Source organism: Trifolium pratense, linkage group LG7 (assembly GCF_020283565.1).
Source record: "Trifolium pratense cultivar HEN17-A07 linkage group LG7, ARS_RC_1.1, whole genome shotgun sequence".
In the NCBI taxonomy this organism is placed as follows: Eukaryota; Viridiplantae; Streptophyta; class Magnoliopsida; order Fabales; family Fabaceae; genus Trifolium; species Trifolium pratense.
The window spans coordinates 40,582,288-40,595,262 of record NC_060065.1 but is presented as its reverse complement, the minus strand read 5'-3'; the positions used below and the strand labels follow the sequence as shown (position 1 = coordinate 40,595,262).

At 37.0% G+C, this 12,975-nt stretch overlaps 1 protein-coding gene across 1 annotated transcript in view; it reads right to left on the bottom strand.

Moving 5' to 3' along the window:
- Positions 1–11,865, bottom strand: part of LOC123896411 (L-tryptophan--pyruvate aminotransferase 1-like) — a 39,790-nt gene extending 27,925 nt beyond the window's left edge. Inside the window, exon 1 of the mRNA XM_045946801.1 lies at positions 11,762–11,865. Within this exon, the coding sequence (XP_045802757.1) occupies positions 11,762–11,865 (104 nt within the window). The remainder of the gene's footprint in view (positions 1–11,761) is intronic.
- Positions 11,866–12,975: the final 1,110 nt, after the last annotated feature.

Here is a 12,975-nt window from a genome sequence, read left to right as displayed (position 1 = left end):
ATCAATTCAGAATCGAGGAATTGTTCTTCAAAGGTAATAATCGAAACCCTGATCATGTCCATTCGCAAGGATCCACCGAAGGAAAATCTTAAATTTCCGCTGCGTTTTACTCTGTTTTTAAATGCAATTTTCCTTCAGCAGCATCTTACCACCACCAGAGTTCTTGAACTTCTACACATGGACTTGATGGGCCCTATGCAAACTGAAAGCTTGGGAGGTAAAAGGTACGCATATGTTGTTGTTGATGACTTTTCTAGATACACCTGGATAAATTTTATTAGAAAGAAATCAGAAACCTTTGATGTGTTCAAAGATCTATGTATTCAACTTCAAAGGGAGAAAAACAATGTTGTATTAAGGATCAGAAGTGATCATGGTAAGGAGTTTGAAAACTCCAGGTTCTCTGACTTCTGTGCCTCTGAAGGCATCATACATAAATTCTCATCTCCCATTACACCACAACAAAATGGTGTAGTAGAAACGAAAAATAGAACTATACAAGAGTCAGCAAGGGTAATGTTACATGCAAAGAAGCTTTCACATGGTTTTTGGGCAGAAGCTATGAATACTGCCTGCTATATTCATAATTGTGTCACCCTGAGATCTGGAACAACAACTACTCTGTACGAATTATGGAAAGAGAGGAAACCTACTGTTAAGCACTTCCATGTGTTTGGTAGTAAATGCTACATCTTGTCTGATAGAGAACCAAGAACCAAAATGGACCCTAAAAGTGATGAGGGCATATTCTTGGGATACTCAACAAATAGCAGAGCCTACAGAGTATATAATAATAGAACCAAAACCATGATGGAATCTATAAATGTAGTAATAGATGATATTTCAAGTGAAGTTGTGAAAGATGATACAGAAGATGCTACAGCATCTATCCCAGGTAGTATAGATTCTGAAACTATTGAGGAATTCAAGAATGATACAGAGATTACTACACCTGAACCAATCTTTGCTACTTCAAAGAAAGGGTCATCGATTCGTACTCAAAAGAATCATCCTACAGATCTGATTATTGGTAATCCTAATCATGGAATTACTACTAGAAGGACACTTGACTTAGTTCCTAATGCTTGTTTTGTTTCTAAGTTTGAACCCAAAAATGTGATGGAAGCCCTCACTGATGAGTTTTGGATAAATGCTATGCAAGAAGAGCTAAATCAGTTCAAGAAGAATGAAGTTTGGGACTTAGTTCCTAGACCAGAAACTACTAATGTGATTGGTACCAAGTGGGTCTACAAGAACAAGTCTATGCTAGAGGGGTATTGTGATGCTGATTGGGCAGGTTGTGCAGATGATAGAAAAGGCACCTCAGGAGCTTGTTTCTTTTTAGGCAACAATCTAATATCTTGGTTCAGCAAGAAACAGAACTGTGTGTCTTTATCTACAGCTGAAGCTGAGTACATAGCTGCTGGTAGTAGCTGCTCCCAACTATTATGGATGAAACAAATGTTGCTGGAGTACAATGTGGTACAAGATGCTATGGCATTGTACTGTGACAATCTTAGTGCCATCAATATTTCAAAGAATCCTATCCAACATAGCAGGACGAAGCATATTGATATTAGGCACCATTTCATCAGAGATCTTGTTGAAGAAGGTATTATAACTCTTGAGCATATTGCCACTGAAGAACAACTGGCTGATATTTTTACTAAGGCTCTAGATGCGGTCCAATTTGAAAAATTGCGAGGCAAACTTGGGATTTGCCTATCTGAAGAGTTATAGCAATTATTGCAAGTGTGGCGTGCAGTTTTCTCTTCAACTTATTTAGTAATGCACGCTGTTATGGGTAATGTTGAAACATCTGAAGATTTGGTAAGAATTGTGTGTTTGTTGATGATAAGGATGTTTCTTGTGGTGAGAAAGTATTTGTCAGAGAAAGTTATGTGGTGTTCTCCCCTGTTGTGTTTAACATTTGTTGGTAATGATATTAGCGCTCCAACTGAGGTCAAAGATGACTTTGTGTTGGAACATGTCAAGAAGAGTGTTCCTGAGAAAGATGCTGCACATGATGCTACAACATCTGCAGCACGGGAAAATTTGGATAACATCGTGATACCCGAGTCTCTAGATGATGTTATTGTTCCTGACAAAGAAAAGGGTTCTGAAGCAACTACTACTGATAATGTTTTTGTTCATGATATCTATGTGATCCCTTATGTTGATGATAGTGGTAAAACTATGTTTGTTCCTTTGAATGTTGATGAATCTGCTGAGAAAGATTCAAATGTTATTTATGTGGACAATCTCAACCTTACTGAGAGGACTCCTGCTTCTAGTACTAGGAGGTTAAGGAGCAATGCTGGTAAAGGTGTAGCTGTTTCCAATGTTCCTGTCAAGACTGCCAAGGAAAAGAAAATCTATGGTCTTAAAAGACAGTGGAGTAAGATTACTGGGCCCTCTGAGCCAAAGAAGAAGCTTTTGAGGAGGAAGACTATTTCCTCTAGTGATTCAGAGTTTGAGGAAGACCAACATGCTACTGCATCGCCTGCAGCATCCTCAAAGAAGTCTGTGAAGAAAAAAAGGATCTCTCAAGATGTATCCCCTGTACCCATTGACAACATTTCCTTTCATCATTTTGAAAATGTTGACAGGTGGAAATTTGTGATAAAAAGAAGGCTTGCTGTGGAAAGGAATTTAAGTGAATTTTTTTTAATGCCAAAAGCTTGTTGATTTGATTAATGCAGCTGGATTGATGAAAACTGCAACTGGGCTCCAACTACTCATTCCAAATACTGTGGCTACAGGTTTGACTAGGTTTATATATGTTGTAGGGACCAGATCACCTTTTGCCTTTGGTTCTTATATTCTTGATGAAACTGTTCTGCATGGTAAGTCATGTACTGTGAAGATGCCTATAGTCTTTCCTACACTGATGTGTGACATTATTCTAGCTCAACATCCTGACATTTGTACTAAGGCTGGTGTTCCTAGTAAGAGAGGTTGTGATTTGTCTTTTGATTTTAGACTGTTTGAGGGTACACATGCTGCAGACTGTGCTGCATCATCTGTCAATCAGTCAAGTGATGTTTTGCCTAGGAAGCAAATGATTGTTGACCTCAAGGTGTTTTCCAATTTCAATCCTGGTGTTCTAGATGATAATGCAGGCTGTGATACTGAGGTAGAGGAAGAGGAGGAATCTGATGCAAGTCCTTCTATGTGACCTGCTTATGCTTTATTTGCATGTCCTTTTGGGCTACGCCCTGATGCTCTCTGGATTGTAACATGCATAATCCATGTCTTTGGGTCCGATACTCCAGGTTTTCTATGCCCTGATGGTCTGTCATATGCACTTTATGAGTTCCTATGCTCTGATTCTCTCTACACTCTATGTTTCTCTATGATCTGATAACTCTGTGGAAGTTCTGCTCCTACTATGTGATACTGACTTTATTTGTCAGAATTTATGGCTAAAAAGGGGGAGTAAAATGTGTTTATGTGCATGATGTGATGAAGAATGCTATAGCATCTAGTATAGCATGATGTTTTATGTGATATGCATAATTTGAGGGGGAGTGAAAGTTTATGCATATATTGAGGGGGAGTAGGTAGAATTTATTTTTCTACTACTTATGATATGCATGTCTGAAGTATTCATATAGGAATTTATTTTTCCTATTCTCTGTGGCGTTGCTTAAATATTATGGAGTTTATTTCTCCGATCTTGAATCCACTATGTGAGAGTTTATTTCTCTCTGTCTGTACTTTGAGGCTAAGATGTGTTATGTTCCGCTGCTGCATGCCTCTGATGCTTACGTGCTAGCTATCTATTCATCTGGTGAATTTATTTACTTTCTTTCCTAGTTGTGTGCGTATGTTGACTCGAAGGAAAGTTTAAAATAGCTTAGCATCGTTCTACTTTCTTTCCTAGTTGTGTGCTTATGTTGACTCGAAGGGAAGTTTAGACTGTATCTCTCTATGCACTGGCCTAAGGTTGTTTTAGCCAAAATTTGCCAAAGGGGGAGATTGTTGGTGTTTTGATTGGCTGCATTTTGCAAAAGCCAACCAGCCAGATGCTGAACTGAGATGCTGTAGCATCCTCGTACAGCATCCTGATGCTCTGTTTTAAGTGCAGAATTTTTTCTGTCAATCTCGTTCAAGATTTGCTTCAATTATATATTCAGGCACGTGCGTCTGGGCAAAACGAGCCTTGCTCAGCAAGGTTTATTGAAGTCGGCTGAAGGAATGTTATTTAAAACAAAAATATAATTATATTATATTTTTGGCGTTTTTTTTTGTTTGGTACAACATGAATTATATTTCTGGAAATAATCTAGGGTTGGCCGCAATTTCTACAGCTGTGTTTGTCTGAAGACCTAACTTGCACATCAAGACAATTGAAGACTATAAATATGTGAAGCCTCAAGCCTTTACAACTCATGTATTTTCTAAACCGTGTATTACTAAAGCGTGAGTTTTTTTAAGGTTTAGTGTGTTCTTTTTGTCAGCCTTTCTTGTGTCAATTTGATGCAAGTTTAGGACTGTGTTTTGGTTGTTAATTGTAAGCTACTCCTAAGCTTTGAAGCACGGAGTTAGTGTGTGTGATTCACTCATAAGCTTTTAAGCAAGAGTGTGGTCTAGTTTCTAGGAGAGTGTCTCCATCCTTATCGTTATTATTGACAGCAACATAGTACGTGTTGTTAGAGGGAATTTGGGACGGGGTCTCATTATCTAAGAGGTTCTTAGATAGGATTGCACGGGTAGTGTCTAGGTGATAAGTCAAGTACCGGGTGTTGGTCGAGGGCTTTGAACTAGAGCTATTATAGTGGATTCATTCCTGGATTGGTATCCCCCAGAGTAGGTGACGTTGCACTGAACTGGGTTAACAACTATCTGTCTTATTTATTATTCTGCAATTTATTTATTTATTTCCTGTGTTCTGCGACTGTCTTGCTGCAACGTATGCTATAGCATCTTGTGCAGCATTGTGTTCACTGCGTGCCAGATTTCACAGAACATGTTTTTAAATTGAAGAAATCACTGTATGGTCTGAAACAAGCTCCAAGAGCTTGGTATGATAGACTCAGTAATTTTCTTCTTGAAAAAGGTTTTGAAAAAGGAAAGGTTGACTGCACACTCTTTAGAAAAACAACCAAAGAAGATATTTTAATCATTCAAATTTATGTTGATGATATTATTTTTGGTTCAACTAATGCTGCCTTGTGCAAGAATTTTTCTAAGATAATGCAGGATGAATTTGAAATGAGCATGATGGGAGAGTTGAAATTCTTTCTTGGAATACAAATCAATCAGAAGAAGGAAGGAACTTATGTTCATCAATCAAAATACACTAAAGAACTTCTGAAGAAATTCAATCTAGATGACTGCAAGATTATGAATACTCCTATGCATCCAACTACCAACATGGGCAAGTCAGATGATGAAGGAAAGGTAGATCAGAAGATCTACAGAGGTATGATTGGTTCCTTACTCTATCTGACAGCCTCTAGACCAGATATTTTATTCAGTGTTTGCTTATGTGCAAGATTCCAGTCAGATCCCAGAGAATCTCATCTTACTGCTGTAAAGAGAATCTTTAGGTATCTGAAAGGAACAACTAATCTTGGACTTCTCTATAAGAAATCCAATGATTATGTGCTAAATGGATTCTGTGATGCTGACTATGCTGGAGATAAAATTGAAAGAAAATCCACAAGTGGCAATTGTCAATTTGTTGGTGAAAACCTTATCTCCTGGGCTAGTAAGAGACAAACTACTATAGCTTTGTCTACAGCAGAAGCAGAATACATTTCAGCAGCTAAGTGTTGCACACAACTACTCTGGTTAAAATATCAGTTAGAAGATTATCAGGTAAGCAGTAACAATATTCCTTTATATTGTGATAATACTGCAGCCATTCATTTATCTAAAAATCCTATTCTACACTCTAGAGCCAAACATATTGAAATCAAACACCATTTTATCAGAGATTATGTTCAGAGAGGCATTATAGATATTCAGTTTGTTGATACTGAAAATCAATGGGCTGATATATTTACTAAAGCTTTATCTGTTGAAAGATTTGATTTTATAAAGAAACATCTGAACATGTTTTCAATCTCTGAATGAAAAATTGTTTTTGGCAATTAAAGTGTAAGAGGTTATGTATATCAGAACTTATGATTCAGAACATCTGAAACACAAGCTCTGAAGTGCTTAACTCTGATAGAGACTTTTAAATAACTCAGAGGCTCTGAACTATTTTAGTGGGAAACGTTTAGTATTCACTGCTGAACAGTTGTCCATTAAAATAGCAGTTACCGAGTAAATTTCTGCACGTGGTCTACGTGTGTCAGGTAGTGGGTGGTTAATGATGATTTTTGGTATTCAACTTTTTGTCATTTAGCGTAACTTCCCAAATTTGCTATTTTCGTGTTAACTGTGTGCATTTAAATAAAACTTACAAAATACACTTGCACACTATTCACTTTCACAACCCACACTTTCATATTCTCTCTAAACCTCCAACACAAACTTTCTTTCTCTCTCGTTAGTCTTTCCAAACCTCACCCTAATCTCCAACAATGGCTGGTACTTCGTCTTCTTCGTCAAAAAGGATTCCACCGTTTATTTTCAAGAACCTTCAGATTATTGGGAACGAGATGGAATTCCCAGAATCTGAACTTACTTTTCTTTCAGAGAAGATGGTTGATTTTGATGGTCTACAAGCTAATGGGTTTGATGTTAAAAAGTACTTTATCGCTCAGGGATGGGATAAGTACTTCGACATGCTTAATGGTCCCATTTATCCAGATTTGTTGAAGAAATTTTGGATGAAAGCAAAGGTATTTGATAAGCATGAAGCTAAGAAGGAAGAGCTTGCTGCTATTGAGAGGAATCCTAGTCTGAAGGGTAAAACTAGGAAGGAAATGGGTTTGCTGGATTATACAGGTGTACAGATTAGGTCAAATATCTGTGGGATGAACATGGCAATCTCGCCTATCCATCTCAATGCTCTTCTTGGTCTACCTAACTCTGGGATAGAGTTAGATGTGTTTGAAAAGGATACAAGATACAGGGATGATCTTCTGCATCTCATTTGCACAGATTTCTCTTTAAAAGGGAAAGTAAAGGGTTTGACTGATGAATGTAGAGTTCTCTTCAAGATCATCCTAGCAGCTATCAGTCCAAGGGTTGGTGGGACTGATACAATCTCCTGGACTCATCGTCATCTGCTGTATTTTCTTCTGACTGAAAAGAAGGTTAATCTTGGAGATTATTTCTTTGAACGTATTTGTGAAGCCATTTTTGCTAGTAAATCTCAGAGGAAAACTACTATAGTTTATCCTAGGCTGTTGTCTGACCTTCTGCATCAAGGTCATGTTGTTCAGAACTTGAGGAAGTTCCATCCTGAATTGGTTGAGAAGAGGTTCTATCCAGAAATTCTGAACGCCAACTTTCTGTCCAAGATGCGTTTGATTGCATCTAAGCCTGTTGCTCCCCCACAAGAGTTCACTGTTAGGCTTGAGGATCGTCTGTATGTGGATGGCTACCCACTTATATCTGAAGCTGATGCTGAGCATGTAATTCAAGGCTACTTGGAAGTGCTCAGAGAAGAAGGATTTGTTGTTGATAGAAGTATGGTTCCTCCTGCTCCTGTCAATCTGTATAACCCTAAGAGGAAACCAAAGAGAAAGGCTGAAGCTCAAGCTGATCTTCCTAAGCCAGATCTTCTGGTTCAGAAGAAGATTAAGGTAGAAAAAGCTATTGTTGAGCAAAGGACTAAGAGGAAGCATGAAGAATCTGCTAACAAGGCTGCTGAAAGAGCTTCCAAAAAGCCTATTGTTATTGAGGAAGATAGTTCAGACAGTTCATCTGAAGGATCTACATCAGAAGATGAGACTGAATCTGATGAGGAGACTCTTGCTGCTAGTTTAAAGAAAAGACCTGCTCCTACTTCCAAAGATAAAGGTAAGTCTTCTGAGTATGTCTTCAATGAAAATGAGATTGGATTAGGTTACACCAAACCTCTCAGAACTGTTTTACCAACCTCTGATAATCCAACCTCTGATAACCCCCTATCTGAACTAGAAAAACATCTAAGTCCAGACCCTCTTAACAATCAAACTTTCACCCAGAAGCCTTCATCACCTCCCAAATCTAGCTCACCTCCTAAACCTACATCACCTCAACCTGAACCTCAACCTGATATTCCACCATCTGACCCTCAACCAGATATTCCTGTCACTAAACCAACCTCTCCCACAAAACAACCTTCTCCACATAAATCTCCTGAACCAAACCCTGAACAAATTGCTCCTGAACCAACACCTGAACCTAAATCCCCTGAACCATCTCCTGAGCATATCTACCCTGAATCAACCTCTGACATTTCATCATCTGAACCAACCCCTGAACCCCATCCTAACCCAAGTGCTGAACATGCTTCTCCTGAGCGTATTCACACTTGTGCCCCCAAGCCTTCAGAGGTAGAAGTTGTGACTATTGACAACCCTACTCCTGAAATACCTAATCTCTCTACTATTCCCAATCCTTCACCATCATCATCCAACATTTTTAGAAATCTATCCACTCAATTTCATGAAGACTTGCTTAGATTATCTACAATAAAGGACAGGTTCTTAGTTTGTCCTTCTGATGTGGATCTCGAAGTATCAAGCATTAAGGCAAGGATTTGCAATGCTTTGGATGTTGCTGCTGCAAAGGTTAAGGCTGTGGTTGGAAGAAGAGATTTGGATGTGATAAACTTCTTAAAGAAAAGTCTGGCTAGGGCTGAATTGAAAAGGTTAACCATGTTTCATCATGATGGATTTGAACTTGCTAAGCTGGAAGAAATTGCTGCTGTTGAACACCGTCTGCATGCTTTCAAGAGTTCAGAGTCTGGAGTCATCTGGATAGACTCCCAGCTATTTCAGAGTCTTGAAGCTCAGAGATCTGAGTCTGCAAGGTTAGAAGAAGCTGCTGCAAGAGTTGCCCAGTTGGCAAATGAGTTGCAACAACAAGATCTTTCAGCAGATGATGTGCTTGCTTCTCAGGATCAAGAGGATGTGCTGATGATAGACTATCCAGAGGAAGGTGAACCCTCTGATAAAGGCAAGGCACCTTTAGTTGAAGAACCAGAACCTATGATTGAAGATCAAGCTCCAGGTATGGCAGATCAGTTGAGAATATTTCAAGAAGCTCTGAGGGAACAGCAGGAAGGTCTAGAACGCCAGAGAGTTGCTCAAGAGACATTGGAAACCAAGGTGGATGGTTTAGTTTCCAATGTGGGATCTTTAAATGACAAATTTGACCAACTCTTAGCCCTTCTTAAGAAACCCTAGGATTCTATGCACATTCTCTTCATATTTTTTTTTTTTTGTTTTGCTTGCTTATTTTGTCATGTTTATTTCGTTGTTTACCTTCTGAACACTTTTTCTGGTTTATCTATTTCAAGATTTTGTTTATGTTTTGATTGATTAATTATTTTATGTCCACTTGATATTTTTTTATAAATAAGAACACAAGAACACACAATGCTTTTAAAACGAAAATTTTTTTATTAATGATCTGATAATGTAGAGTACATTGGTAAAGAGAAAAAGAAAAAGACAACCTAATCCTAATCAGATGGATAAAACTCAGAAGAAATCTCTGATTTCTCCTCAGCATCCTCTGATGAAATTTCAATGGGATCTGGGTTTTGCTCTTGTTCTTCTTCTTCTTGTTCCTCTTCTGGAACATAGCCAGCCAAGAACTCCACATAGTCAGCATCATCTTCATTCTCTTCAGCTTCAGAGTCTGATGAGATGATTATTATCTCAGCATCTTGTGGTTTCTTGTTGTTTTTCTTATCCTTCTCTTCGTCTTCGCGTTTCTCTTCGTTCTTCTTTCTCTTAAACTCTGCGATGCGTAAACTAAATCTTTTCATTATTCCTACCTTCTCTTGCTTCACTTGTTTTTTCTTGTTTTTACGTGAAGAAGGCATGTTCGCGTGTTCCTTTTTATACACCCTTGAGCGCGTTGGTTTTTGGTTTTTTAAAATTAATTCACCTTTGTAACAACCACTCTTTCTTCTTTGACTGTCTTGGTTTTATAACTTTGTTTTACTTTTTTGATAATGACAAAAGGGGGAGTAGTTACGCATTAATTGATAAGTTCCAAAACTGAAACCACGCCTTTTATCTCGCTTTTATCTGTTAAATTAAAAGTTGTTACTTTTAAGTTGTTTTACGTATTTCAAGGCGGAGACTAAGTTAGTTGAAACTGAAATAAATTTCATAAGTAAGGATAAGTTAAGAGTGCAATTTTAACTTAGCCTTATGAGACTTAGGGGGAGAGCTTGCAAACCTCTCACTCTGAAGAAAGATATGAAATTTGTTTTATTTCAAACATCTTAATCTTATACTAAATTAAAATATCATGGATAAAACATAAAGTTCAGACTTTATGGAGTATCAATCTTAGGGGGAGCTTGCAAACCTCATAAACCTAAGAGAAACATGATAAGTTAATTTAACAACAATTGTCAATTAATACTTATGTTTGTCATCATCAAAAAGGGGGAGATTGTTGGAACAAAATTGATTTAAAAATGTTTGCCCCTAAATCTATAAAGGTTTTGATGATAACAAAGTATTAATAAACAATTGGAAGGACTAAAAATTTATTTTAAGTGCGCAGATATAAGCATCATATAAGTCCTGAAGTGAAGTTCAGAGGATGTGAATTCAGAAGTTCACAAGCGCTCAGAAGATGTTGGACTTCAGAGGTTACAACATTCAGAGGATGAAGACTTCAGAACTTCATGTCTGTCTACTAGCTTCATCAAACTCTGAAGATCTCTTTGAAAGCTGTGAAGATTCCTTTATTAGTCAACTCTTCTACCAATGGAGAAAAGGACCTTTCAAGCCTGATCAGTTCAGCTACCTCTGTTCTGTCTGTCCTATCTTGAGAACGTGGGTCTTCAGTTTTGTTAGCTGAATAAGGAAAGTCCACTCTGCAGTAGTCAAAGTAACTGAAACTCTTTCTTAGTTTTGGATACAACCAAACTGCATCAAGACAGACTGCTTGAAGACAAAAGGTTATCAACTCCAACGGCTCCTTTTGCAACGACTCTTTTCTAGGGGTATATATACTAGAAGGATCAGCTGCAACAAAATATACAATTATCAAGAATTGAACGTGCGCTGAACAAACTCTGAACTCTGTGATATACAAGCTCTGAACCTTTCTCAAGTGTTTTTGCACTTTAGCCAAATACTCTGTAATACTTGTATTTGCTCTCTTTAGGTTCATCTAAGAGCACTTGTATATTTTTATATACTTTATTGTTACGTGTGTAACTTAAGCTTGTGTGCTTAAGTGTGAGACTTAAGCTTGTGTGCTTAAGTGTGAAGTCTTAAGCTTGTGTGCTTGAGCATTGTTGAGAAGTCTCTTGCTTGTGTGCTTGAGCAGGTGTAATCTTGTGTGATTATAGTGAACTCCCTTGGAAGTGCAAGGGGACTGGACTACTCTCGTTTTGTGAGAGGAACCAGTATAAATTGCTTGTGTGATTTCTCTCTCTCTATCTTGTTATTTATTGTGTTATTTTTCCGCTGCTAACGTAGTTGAGTTAAGAACTTGAAAAAGTTTTAACTTAGCTAAAACACAATTCAACCCCCCCCCCTTCTTGTGTTTTCACACCTTCATGCTTGTGTTTTAATTACCGCGTGGCACTCTGCCTTTACACTTGTTGAAAAGTTTTTAAAATTACGTTTTTAAGGATAGTATGGGTTAGGGTGTTACAGAAAGAAAGATAACTTACTTCTCAACATTGACAAAGGAATTGCGTGAGCAAGTAGAGAGAGGTATTGTTCTGCCATTGGAATGTGACAAAGGTGAAGAACCATTAATAGGAGAGACCACCATACTTTAATAACTTAATATGCTCTTTGTTTTGTTGATGACGATGGGTGTCTATATCTGTCACTCTTGGTTGATTTTTCTTTTTATTTAGTTGTTATGTTTGCACTCATATATATATAGCGAGAGAAAAAAAATTGTGAAAGAGATGACTAATAATATCTTCTTTATTTGTCTCCCTAATTCATTCTCCCTTTTATATAATGTGATGTGATACTTTTTTTTTGTTCTTAACATATTTAACCATTGCGATGGTTCATAAAAAAAAAAACTTGACTATTTTGTGTTCTTGCCATATTTGACCATTGCGATGGTTCATAAAAAACATTGACCTTTGCGTTGCGATGAGGATGAATCAACACGCCGTCATCTAAGCTTAAAAAAACACCTAAATACATTGAATGTGTATAGTATTTTCAACGAAAAAAAATATAGTGATAATATTAGAAGAAAAAAAATTTGATAAGCAAAATGAAAATTACATTAGCAGATAATATTCCTATATATATTAACAAAATTCATTGTATATTATTAGGAACCTCCCCTCTAATCCATCGTATATGATCTATTAGCAGATAATATTATTTTATATGTTTAACAAAATACGTGGTATATGATTAGGAACATCCCCTCTAATATGTTGATCCATCTTCTTCTTTAATAAATAATTTTATTCAATTATATTAAATTAATTAAATTGTGGTCATGTAGAAGTATTTCTTAATTTATTAAGGAATTGTAAATTTCATTTAATAAATGTGTTTGGTTTTTGTAAGAATACAAATAGTAAAACATCATCAACTGTGTGTTGGTTTTCTAAAGGAACCAAAATTTTAGGATGAAATTAATAAGTTAAAAGAACCAGATATTAGAGATCGAGAGCAATATCTCATCATTATCCCCTCTTTTATACCACTGCATATGACCGTTGGTGTTGCAATCAATTAAAATTACACAGAATATTATAATAACATTGTAACATCGTTCACTTTATTTTATAACTTATCTTGGCAACTCTAGTCGAGGCACTCTTTGGAAAACTCTTTTTTGTCCTTGCTGACTAATAATCAAAAGTTTCCTCATAATTTGGTAGAGTTGTTTGTGATAGATGGTGAA